General features: G+C 42.4%; 1 protein-coding gene across 1 annotated transcript; it reads right to left on the reverse strand.

The window, feature by feature from the left end:
- Window positions 1-1,017: 1,017 nt before the first annotated feature.
- On the reverse strand, window positions 1,018-2,444 carry nog1 (noggin 1). The gene has a single exon (XM_031732285.2). It carries the CDS (start codon window positions 2,087-2,089, stop codon window positions 1,415-1,417), a length of 675 nt encoding a protein of 224 aa, XP_031588145.1. The 5' UTR covers window positions 2,090-2,444; the 3' UTR covers window positions 1,018-1,414.
- Window positions 2,445-12,526: the final 10,082 nt, after the last annotated feature.

A 12,526-nucleotide genomic window follows, 5' to 3' on the forward strand; every position in this document is an offset into this window, starting at 1 on the left:
GCATATGCAATCTTTGAATTATACCGTGATTCTTCACATCATTCATCTATTGCCTAAAGAGTATTTTCATTTTTGAGTAAAGCACATAACCTGTCATCACTACTGCCTTATATACCTATGCAATATAAAGCTAATGAACGCAAGACTTTAATGCAATATTTTATGCCACGTTCTTCCCCGATTTAAATAAATTTAGCATGTTTATAATGACTCATTTTGATATTTGCAACTGAATGTGTGCAAGGCTGCAAAATTATGCTCAAATTGAGTGCTTCCCATCATCTACAGGAAAATATTCCCCGTCATATTCTGTTTAATCTCAATTTTTAATCAGATTGTTTCTGTGCGTATTTACTGACTGTAATCTCTTTCCAAACTGTAAAGAAAGTTGAGCTTTTCTGTATGTTTAGCTCTTTTGCACGCTCAATATTTACCCAGGAGACATCAAACCTTTAACGAACAAACTGCCCTATGAAGAAAATAATTTATCCAGCTTTTAATGGTGTCAGCTTGTTAACAGACATGTAGTATCAGCCTCTGCTTCTCCAGCAGATCTCCTGCTGGGCTGAAAATGAGGAGGGGGGGCTTGTGCAGATGAAAGAAAGTGAGACATGTGAGACTTCTATAATCAGCTTGTAAAGGACCCGATGTGTGACTGACAGCATTAGCACTGATAAGATAGTTCTGGCTAACTGAAGAGAACCAGTGACCGCATGTTGTATATAAATCAGAAAGTGATAATGGACTACTGATAAGACCAATATCATACCATGAGAAACATTTCCCCCCCAATAATGAGTAGTTTTATAGCCAAATCTCTGTCTGGTTCTATAATTATGTACTCTTATGAAATAGGCTGTAAGACAGGGAAGGCCAGCCACCATAATTGTAATAAATACACGATGCGTAAAATGGTTTTAGCGTGGGAACTACAGGCTGTGCGTAATGTGGCAGGTGACTTAATGTGTAATCGCTCAGATTGGCTATAAAAGTGATAAGAAGTAAAGGAAAATCATGTTTAAATCATTTCAGTGTCGTTTTATTGTACGAATATAAAGAATAAATAGCACATTTCCTTAAATTTACAGGATAAAAACAAGTCACTGACACAAAACTGTATCAATAATCCACGTTTAACTCTGAGGTCGATTCGCTGCGTCCGCGTATTGAAAACAGCAAGTCCTTACGTGGCTCTATGCGCCATCGCTCCATAAATACAAAATATATAACCATTATTCTCCACAAATAAAGTAGACTCTGGTTACAAATAATACTGATTTTGTACAGGGAGTTATATATAACTGCGTGGCACCGCATATACAGAAAATACATTCCTACACTCGGTAGTGCACGTGAAAGAGATTTGGGGGAAAGAAAATACTGAGCTTATAATTTATATTCAGAGTCTTGTGTTTTAACTCGAACAGGAGCATTTGCAGTCTGTAATGATCGGGTACTGCACCGGTATCCAGGCGCATTTTAGCCCCCCCTTCCTCTGCACGCATCTCCATCTCAGTATCGTCAGGTGGGTAGAGTTCGCAGGTTTGCACACCATCCCCTCCGGAACAGAACAAGACCGTTTGCTCAGGCAGCTGCCCACTCGCACAAACCGCGGCCAGAATCTGTTCCCCAGGTCGGTCCAGGTGTACACGACCGGGCAGAACGAGTAGGCCCACAGCCACTGCTGCAGGCGCCGCTTCAGTTTCTTGCTGGGCTTGTGCTTCTTGCCGAACTGGATGTCAAAATCCACCGCTCGGATTTCTTTCGGGAGTACTCCCCCCGGCTTTTGGATCTCAAAGTCATCGAGCTCATCGTTCCCGGTGAATTTGTCCTCCGTGGGCTGTAAAACGGACAAAAAGCGAGTGTCAAAGTCTCCCAGGACGCTCTTTAATTCAGTCTCGTTAAGATCTCGCTCCTTGGGGTCAAAGACCGGATCCGGGTCCTCTTTTAATTCCACCAGCGGCAGACTGTCACTCGGGATGGGGCGGAGAAGGTAGTAGTGCTGACAAATCCCTCTATCCATCACAAGTCCGAGAGACAGCACCAGCAGATACATGGCAATACACTGGTGAGACTGATCCATATTCATCGATGAGATCCTCACGCACACGGAGCTGCTTATTGTCCACTTGTGCGCAATTACGCGTGAGCCGTATCCAAACGTGCGCCTCTAGAGTCCCTTAATATTCAGATTCCCATGATAAAAATCCACGATAGAAATAAAAGATTGTTCCTCGAAGCATCAGTGGAAACGATTTCTAATGACAAACTTCGTGGCAAAGATCAGATCATGTGTCCTCGAGCTCCGCGCGCCTCTGCTCGGCATGATGCTCCAGTTGTGTCCTCGGCAGAAAAGCGCTGAGCGTAACTCGCGACCTCCGTTATATCCTCCGCACGGAGCGTGATGTAATTCGTGTGCCCCTCTTTGAATGTGGGTTTGTTGTCTAGGAGGAGATCCCCAATACCTCCTTCTTCCACCACACTGGAGGAGGGTGCCGGAGGGGGGGGGGACGGAGGAGAGGAGACGCCCCCTGTCGGTTTTCCAGACTTTCTTAAACCAGGCTTTCATTCATCAGGGGTGTTGGTCATCTGGTGAATCCTTCTGCTGCGAGCCTCTGCAACAGGCTCCCAGAACACCTCATGCAAAAATACAAACTAGTAACGACAACTTTAGATAAACACCTCAGAAAAAGTTTTATTACACAAACAGTTTTGTTAATGTTTATTATTTACACCATGAAGTTAAAAGCTATATTTTCATTGCTTATTAACAGCAGTGGTACAAAATTAGAAAAATATAATACAAAGCAATTTGACATGTCATTTATTAGTTCAACTTTAATTTGTAACAGCATTCAAGTAATACATACATACATACATACATACATACATGTTAATGCATCAAAAATCAGTCCAATATAACAAACTACATCAACATTTATTTAGCTGGAGGATGTGAACACTATTCTTTTTACACTGCTGGCTAAAGAAATTTATTTTAGATTAGAAATATAAAAGATTTCACACTGTAAATTTTCAGGACACACAAAGAAAATTCAGACTCCACCATTAGAAATGCATATTTAATTATAGGATCCCAAAACTCGGATTTGTTTTCACATAGTGCAAGTTTTAGCCAACCAATATTAATAACAATAATAATATAAAAAAGCTGGTTATGTGCCGTCAGAATGATTCATTTTATTTAGGGCATGTGATACACTTACTGGCACAGCTTAAATGAACCGAACCTCAAACTAAATGTTAGACTTCTCAGTTCCTAATAAATTTACAATAAGCAACAACTCGACTGTGGATATTCATTAGAGACTTGTTGCTGTGCAAACATGTTGGAACACACAAATTTAACAATGAAATGATGATTTTATGAAAATGTCTTGAATATTTCCATCTGATGGACTCATGTGGATAAGAAAGACCACCTTAAGTTTAATAGTGATGTGCACGCACATCTGATAAAGGACTGGCACAATGCTGTCACACTCACTGTGTGGATTAAGATTATTTTAAACAATCTTAAAAGCACAGGAAAAAAAATACACACACACACACACACACACACACACACACACACACACACACACACACACACACACACACACACACACACACACACACACACACACACACACACACACACACACACACACACACACACACACACAGTTGAACGACAGATTGTTGAAGAACAGATTGTTTCCTGTGCAGTGTGTTTCATACAAACAAAATCACATCAAATCCAGCACAACCTTTTGCTTGCTTGAAGAAAAGCGTGATTTACAGCCTGAATATTAGATGAAATGGCCTGTTAACTACACTTTTTGCAGTGTATTTACTGCATGTGTCCAGCTCAAGTGGGACAATATTTCTGCCTGTACCAGTGCCACAGCGAGCCTCTCAATAAAGCCAGCCAAATTAGCTCCCAAATAAACAACGCTTGCTAAGCGGCAGCCATGGAAAGTATCACAATTTGTGAACCTGTCTAAACTCATGCTCAGAGAATCATTCTTTGAAAAATAATTTAATGGAAGAACTTAGCCAGCTGCTACATCAGCCATAAACCATCCGCTTAAGATAAATGCATCTCTGTTTCAATTTGAATGAGCTAATTCACACAAGCACTTGAGCACACGACTCATTTAGTTTATGGTCAAATGATGGTGAAAAGTCTGGAAAATGTCACCCCTTATATTTTTCATCTGACCAGCACGTATCATAAACCATCGCTCCTAAACACACTTGACAGATCTGCTCAATCCAGCGCATTCACATGCGGGACAGTGCAGACTAAACTCTACACGCATGCACACAGCACCAAGCATCAGATATCAAGAAATCGCAGAATTTAATGTGCAGTCTAATAAAAAATAGAAAATAAAAATGCTCAATCGCACATTTTCTTTTGGAGAATTAAAACGATGCGTTCAAACTCACTCGCAATACTTTTTTACATACTTGAGGAAATGTTAAATTGGAATTGACACGTTCATTCTTTTAAGGAATAATATTTGACACACACTGGAATATTCTGTTTCTAATGGGGCCGCTCGAGTGAAGTGCAAATATGGTTCTCATTAAGTGTCATGTGGATTGCCAGGCTCATTTAACGCAGAGTTGTTTTGGTTTCTTCTAATCCCTTCCTACTGTTTTACCACAGGGACATTTTGATAGTGAATTATTCCTCCTTAAAAAGTCGGCCTACATGAGACAGACGCCTGCTTAACTGACTTCTTTTTCTATTCCTAAGTTAACCAAACACGTTTTCCTCCCCGGCTAATAAACTGGCCCATCTAATTACCCGTATTTTTTTTTTTTTTTTAAATGCAGGGTCTGGTCCTTGACTTTTAAACCTGCGCTTAAGGATTTACATTAAAAATGAATCTCCACGTTTGAGCTGATCACAGGCCACTGTACCATTCCCTGCTGATTTCTCATTTAGTGAGGAAAAGCAGACTTCTGTGTTCTGGCAGCCACATTCAGCAGTGCTACCAAGAAAAGTCACGCTCGGGTAGAAACGCAACAGAAGGGACTTGAAGATTAAGATTCAGCTTTCATCCCTGCAAGAGCAGACCACAAAAAAATCTGACATATTTGGAAAAGTCTACTTTGGAAACAAATCAGCCAGGCAAGCGGGCGTTCGAGGCTCCTCGTCCTGTCTTCAGGTAAAACTTACAGTGTCACACAGACAACACAAAGCACCTTTCACACACTTTATCTCCCTCAGCACGTTGTTTCACACCTTGTGCTGATTGAGGCCGCATTGCCAAGCTGAATACACACAGACACGGAGCGGGTGCTATTCTGTTTGCTCTGGCACTTGGGAGGTGTGCAAATTGCTTGTTTGTTTAGCACTTTTTCCATTCCTCTGCAATCCAACAGCACCCAGTTGCCATAATCACTCCTGCTGTGAGCTTAATTTAAATTAATTGCTCCTTCAGAGCACTGATCATCAGTCTGATGGCACACTGCATTTTTGCATGCCACACTATTAATGTTCCATTAAAGAATTTTACAGCTCGAGTTACCCGGCTATTCACAGCAGTGTTAAAACACACATTCAGAGCAGTTCAGCCTCTTGCCTGATCGAAGAGATATCGGCTGATAGCAGCCATTCAGTGGACTGATAACATTTTTGTCGCGATGTTGAGCTTAACTGAATGTATTAAAAAATCCACTATGAAAATTTCATTTTAGCCTGTTAATAAAATAAGAGAATATTCGTTGACAATCACAGTTTGACACAAGGTGGAATTATTGACTCTACAACCGAGAATATCATTATCCAAATCAAACAATACGTTATTCAAATGAATCATCTTCAGGTTGTGGAGAATGCGCTCACGCTGTGAAACATCTGTGGATTTAAACAAGCGGTATAATTACCCCATTAGCATTTAGCTAATTTTTCCCACAAGTTGAAGGCTGGTGTGAGAGTGTGTTCGCTCCATTCCTCAATAAAGTTTTCACAGACAGAAAACTCTGCGTGCGAACAAAGTCGTTAAAACAAAACCCTGAACAAAGCGCTAAGTAATTACTCAGACGACTGATTGTGCATTCGGGCGTATGGAGGACCGAGAGTCGACTTAATCGGCGCCATTAAGATGGAAAAAAAAAAATCTCAGCTCAGCAGCAAAGGGACAGCTGACAGGTATTACTCTGATGGGTCGGCCAGTGGCGCTGTAACAAGTATTTTTACGTTTTTGCTCGTAAATCTTGAACTATGGCTTATTTTAACTTTTTCCCCCCACAGTCGTTGGCTTACTTTGCACATCCATTTGCCCTGCAGCTATTATAATTTTTACAGTATTCTGAATTGTCCTTTGGGAAAAGAAAAATTTGTCGAGGTCTGAACTGAAATATTAAATATATAGTCTTTTCATATCAGAAACCTACATTATGACGCACAAGCACGCAGGAACAAACAGGAAATGTTTTCTCAGGCTGAGATTAGCTCGGCTTGTGCCATAAAGCAACAAGCTGTCGTCGAGCGTGGTGCCGCACTGGCCGGTCCCATGTGAGCGAGCACAAATACCTCTCTAGTGTAAATGTGAATGCCGTATTTGTGCAGTTTATCTGGTGCTTGTAGCAACTAAACAGAAAATAATGGCTCTTGTGACAGTTTTCCAGAGCTGAGTGTTATAAACTTTGGTGCAGCCGTCTGATAACTTTCATCCAAACACGTGCATCTGTTCCTCTGGAATCACCACATCTCAGCAGCACTAGGAGGAAAGCATCTGCGCCACTTTATAACTTTGAGAAACTTTCTTGCAGTCAAACCATTTTCCTGCAGATGCAGACCTAAATAATGGTTCCTGCTCTTACAATAAAAGCCAGATCTCCTCAGTCTTGGACTGGTCAGAAGACGACGGATGACCATAAAATCAAGTTTATTTAATAATGCGAGAAGAACTGCAGTTGTGCACCTCTGTGATTGCCTCATTAAATGATGCTCAAAGCACCCAAACAACAAGTATCTGAAAAACTGGGCAGTGATGTCCTCATTGAGCAGTCATGACCAAGTCACTCAAAAACGAAACAAAAATACTGTGAACAGTTTCACTGGAACTGTTATTATAACCTTCCACTAAATTACATCTGCCACCCAAAGGAAGCGTGCAGCTAGCTAACTTTAAAGTTGAAGAGGACGCCACTGAACAGTACGGAAGCCCGTTTCCGCCACAAAAACCCCCCAAACAAACAAACAAAACAAATGTATCCATAACTTGAAATTTCGAGTAGTAGTAACTCGAAATTTCGAGTTGGTGCTGCCAATCAGTAATCTACGTTATCTGTGTTATTAGCTGAATCACATGGCGTTACTATCAGCAAACGTACTCTCGAAAGCGCTAATTTGTTGCAATCTGGTTTTGAGTGCGCATTCCTCTGCACTATATGCTTCTGCCTAACAAGAAAATGACGTCATTCACGTAGATTACTGATTGGCAGAGCTAACTCAAAATTTCAAGTTAATAAGTCAAAATTTCAAGAAAATAACTCGAAATTTCGAGTTATGGATACATTTTTTTTTTGTTTGTTTGGGGGTTTTTTTGTGGTGGAAACGGGCTTCTGTACTGGGGAAGTCACACCACAGCGAATCAAGATGGATAAAAAGCATGCAGACCATGCAGATTTTAGAGTGAACTGTCCCTTTAAGCGAGCACCAGTGCCAGCAGTTTCAGATCAGCCTTTATTTTTCTGGAATCAAAGTAAATACTCGCGCTCTTGATGGATGATACACTACTCCATCAACCTGCCGTGTGATATAAATGAAGCTTGACGACAGGCGCAGAGACACAGCAGGCGTCCTCTGCAGCTAGATCGACATTTAGTTTATTCCAGCACCCCAGGCGGAGTCGGTGCACTGATCTCCACGTGGTGATCTGGCCACATTTCTGCAGATCATTTGAAGCCAAGGCTGAGGCCATTTCTTCTTTGAAAGAGCCAACAGGCCAAGAGTCAGACTGTAGTAGTAGTAGTAGTAGTAATAGTAGTGGTGGTGGTGGGGGAGAAGAGGGGAGGTTGTGGTGTCTCCAGCCTCTACAACACAGACGGCTGTTTGTACCATGCAGCCCCCCTGCGCCCCCCAGCAACCCCACCTCGGTCTCAAACTCTCAGCTCCTAATTCACACTTCATAAATCAAGATGACCTGTCCTCCAGTGAATTCATCCCTCTCTGTGCTGGATAATAGTGGCGCTATTGTTCCCACCGCGAGGATTCATTTCAGAGACGTAAACTATCCTCGAGGCCGACGCACAGGCCCGATAGCTAAAGCAGCTCCGCGCGGAGACGGAGGACGAGCGGCGCTGCAGTCGTCCGTGTCAGGCCACGTCTGGTTGGTTATATTTTCAACTCCTCTGGCAGCCAATACAGGTCCAAAAATAAGAACACTAATTGGCCAGTGTTTATTTCTGTATGGGAGAAATAAGTGTTTTTAGCAGGTTGTTTGTGGCACGATGGTTTAACAGTCGGGACTCTCTGGGAGGTACGGCTCAGTCCACTGCATGGAAAAAGAGCCGACTCTCCCCTTTTTTTAATAAATAAGGCCTTTTATACGAAAATTGGTAATACAGTATAGTTGTGTGTGAGACTGGCACGGCAGCGTGTGACATCATGAGTGTTGACTCATGAGCAGATGAGTGATGCACACCGAGCTTTTTGCCTCCTCTCAAACTCGTATTTAGTGCCACAGAAACAGCAGTAAAGCCTCACTCTGCCCTCGTCCGTCTCCCAGTCGCTCTCCCTCTACACTTAGGAGAGGGGGGGAGGGTTTGGTAATGAAGCAAGTGTTTCTATGCGTTGTGAGGGGGCTGTCAGCTCTACACACAGCAGACCTCTGTCACCTGTTGCCACCAGCGGGAGGCTCAGGCGACGGGCACGGAGCCAAGCCTGGCGGCCAGTCGCAGGACCCTGGCTCCACCTATAGACAGCTCAGCATGGTGATTTACTCGGCCTCCGTGCAGAGGTGTCTATAGACACTTGCATACAGAGTGCATACAGAGTTATAGCAGGAGCAGTACTCGGGCAACGGCTAACGGCTTGGGCAACCATTAAATAAATCTCAAGTGCAAATGAAACAAACTACTGTGCTTTTTTTTTAAATGACTGGACATTGTAACAATCAAACTGACCCTTAACAAAAATCCTATATTGGAGTTTACTGGGGATTCACGCTTCAGTGGGGCATCGATGTCATGGATTCCCCGGGAAATGTGTTGATACAGCTCGCAACTTTGGTGACCGACCTGGTCAGTACCCTTATCCCTCCTGTGCATTTTCCCACAGCGGTTTTGAATTTATCAGTGAGAAAATATAACAATTGTCCTCTCAACAGAGTATCACATACAATCCTCACAAACATCAGCAAATTCCAGGAGAGATGTTGCTGAACTGGAATGGATGTGAAGGAAAAACTTGTGGGACAAATATGTTCGTCCCTGAAAATGAAACTGATCACAGCAAAAAGCGGGGAGCCAGGAAAGAAAACATTCCTAGCGTTTTTTGTTGCTTCTTTTTGTTGTAACCACATATTTAAAAAAAAAAAAAAAAAAGACCACACGGTTATTAACACATCACCAGCACAAGCAAAAATGCCAGCAACGACACGGGCCGCTTATGTAGGCGACATCGTTCACTCTACAAAACTCTAAGTTGGGTCTTATTCTCAGTTCAGTGCACTAAACAAGTAACAATGACTGCGAAATGTCTGACGGCCATCGCAATCTTTGTTTCTCTTTGGCCAGAAATGAGCAAATTCTGACAAAAGGGCTGGAATACCAAGACATCAGCTACTGTAACATTAGCAAGCAGCATCCAGAGACCGTATTGGTCACAACACAGATACCTGCTTCTTAGTGCTAAGTAACATACAAAACATAAAACTAATTATAATTTAAAGTTTGTAATTGGGTGATCTGTTCAAATAACTGTGCAGCAGGATTGAAAATGCTCCAAACACCACAAACATAATCCACAGATCTACACCTGTCAGACAAACCAGCCATGCCACACACTTTAAAAACTTTCAGCCACAGTGCAGTTAAAAATGGTGTGTAACATGAAACTCTTTACACCCTTGCAGTTGTTATGAAACAATAAATGCTTCTGCACCAGGCCCTAAACATATTTATTTTGGCTCTAATGTTAGACATCGTAACCAATGAGGCCGTGGGAATTGAGACGTTTTTGAAACCAGCCTCTAGAGGCCATCGGAGAAACTGCAGCTATGGGAACTTCAGGTTCCAACTACAGTTGGTCACTTAAGTAACACACGACGCAAAATGGGTAAGATGGTATCTGTGTAAACCAGGGGTCCCCAACTCCAGGCCTCGAGGGCCGGTGTCCTGCAGGTTTTAGATCTCACCCTGGGTCAACACACCTGAATCACATGATTAGTTCATTACCAGGCCTCTGGAGAACTTCAAGACATGTTGAGGAGGTCATTTAGCCATTTCAATCAGCCGTGCTGGATCACAGACACATCTAAAAACTGCAGGACACCGGCCCTCGAGGCCTGGAGTTGGGGACCCCTGGTGTAAACAAATGCTTTGACTTGTGAGGGTTTCTTTGAGAGGAAAGTCTTGCAGAGTCCAGTTTCAATGGAAATAGGCTGCAGCAGAGTCCATTGTTAGTACTGCAGAGCATCATCACAGCTATAGTGCTTTTGTTGTGCAGTATAAAATGCATATCTATACATTCGTGTCTAAAAGCATGTACCTAAGATTTTGTAAAAATCGAATGCAAATTCTTCTGAAAAACTGGTGAGCACACAGCGTTTCAGGTGAGGGAGACTGCTTTCTGTGAAGCTGAAAAAGGAAACTGCAGCTGTAGATGAGACAGAGAAACGAAGACTGACAGCAAGAGCAATGGGTCTTTAGTTGGAGAGGGGGGTTTGGGGCTGAGCCCAGAAGCAGCGCTGTAGAAAGGGTTAACATGAGACAGTAAAGTGAATCCAGATGTGCTGTTATTATTAATATCTCTGGCTGATGAATGGGAAGGTAAAATTACAGGCGCCAGCCAGGGAGGCCCCGCGCGTTGCCCTGCCACCCAGGAGCTTCCCAACTCACCTCCATAGCTCGCACAGCAGCGGCAGCAGATCGGGGCCAGAGCGTCAGCGTTCCTCCATGTGGCTTCAACGTGTCAAACAACCAAGAGGCAAAGCAGGCGAGTAGACAGGCAGTCACTTTCGCTGGCCGGCGGTCCAGCGCCGCAGAGCGATGGGCGTCAAACACATGACTTCATAGCTCAATTTCATCTCAGTAGCTGCTCTGTGTCACTTTGTGTCAGTCATGAAGGCTGTAATGATTTCATTCTAGCATTAAAAAAACTAAACCTAGGCGTTAAAATTATTGTTATTAACTGAATTTCATGAGTTTTCCCAGTACTGTGTAAGTACTACTCTAGGCTTCCTGAAGGTCTTTCAAAGTTTTCCACGGACATCAGCTGCTTTTTCACTCATTCTCAGTCCAGTCCTTGTACCTGATCATTTTCAGAGGAATTTTTGTCATTTAACACTGAGCTGTAAAAAGCAGCCAACCCGAAGACTGAGCCAGTGTTGTATTCACACATAACAGAAGGCTTGAAGAACAAATTTTAAACTGTATTTTTAAGCACGGTGTTAGCAGCCTGTTGCAAAAACACATAATTTAATCCCATTCATTAGTTAAATACACAAAAACTGCCAAATATATCACAGTTTGACAGCATGAAATACTATTTCTGCACAAACAGTGTGATGCTGAAAGAGCTGTTAGCAGAAATCCTGTCAACAAACCAAAAAACCCTCAGTTATCTCACATATCTCAGAGCCATAGGGAAAAATCCAGCAAAGATCTAATACAGAACCTGAAAGATGCTCCTAGAGCTTCATTTACTCCCATCTGTTCACCGAAGCGTCATCAAAACTGGTCTCAGTGGATGGATGGATGCAAAGAAGCCAAAGTTATGCAAAATTACACAAGAACTGGACTGAAAATCAGTGACCAGGTCTGATGGAGTGATGGATTTGAATTTTTCTTTTATATGTATGAAAGGGTCGGGAGAGGCAGCGAGTGACTACAGCCACCTGTAAAACACGGTGGAGGCTCGGTCACGGTTTGGGGCTGGATTTCAGTGTTGGAGATGCTCTCAAAATTGATGAAATATGAACCGACAACCTCTTTGTTTTTAACGAAACATTACTCAAAGAAGCTTACGAGCGTTCAGGCTGTGCTGCAGAATAAAGGCGCTCATTTGAGCTGTGCACATACTGTACATATTGTATACGGTTTTATATCCTGCATTTCATTTATGTTTGCACATTTTAATAAATCGCTGCACCTGTTTTCAAAGTAAAGTCAAATAATAATAACCTAGAAATAGCCCAGATATGATTTTGGGGCTCAGTTATTTTAGAATCTTTGAATTAGAATATAAAACTAAATTAAGAAATAAGAAATTAATGTAAAGTACTTTATGAAGCTCACAGGTCTGTTTATGCTGCTGCTGAACTGAACCATCAGGCAGATC

The sequence above is a fragment of the Oreochromis aureus genome, linkage group 4 (assembly GCF_013358895.1).
Source record: "Oreochromis aureus strain Israel breed Guangdong linkage group 4, ZZ_aureus, whole genome shotgun sequence".
Taxonomy (NCBI): Eukaryota; Metazoa; Chordata; class Actinopteri; order Cichliformes; family Cichlidae; genus Oreochromis; species Oreochromis aureus.

Coding starts and splice junctions, on each gene's coding strand:
- nog1 (XM_031732285.2), bottom strand. CDS start 2,089: ATGAATATGGATCAGTCTCACCAGTGTATTGCCATGTATCTGCTGGTG.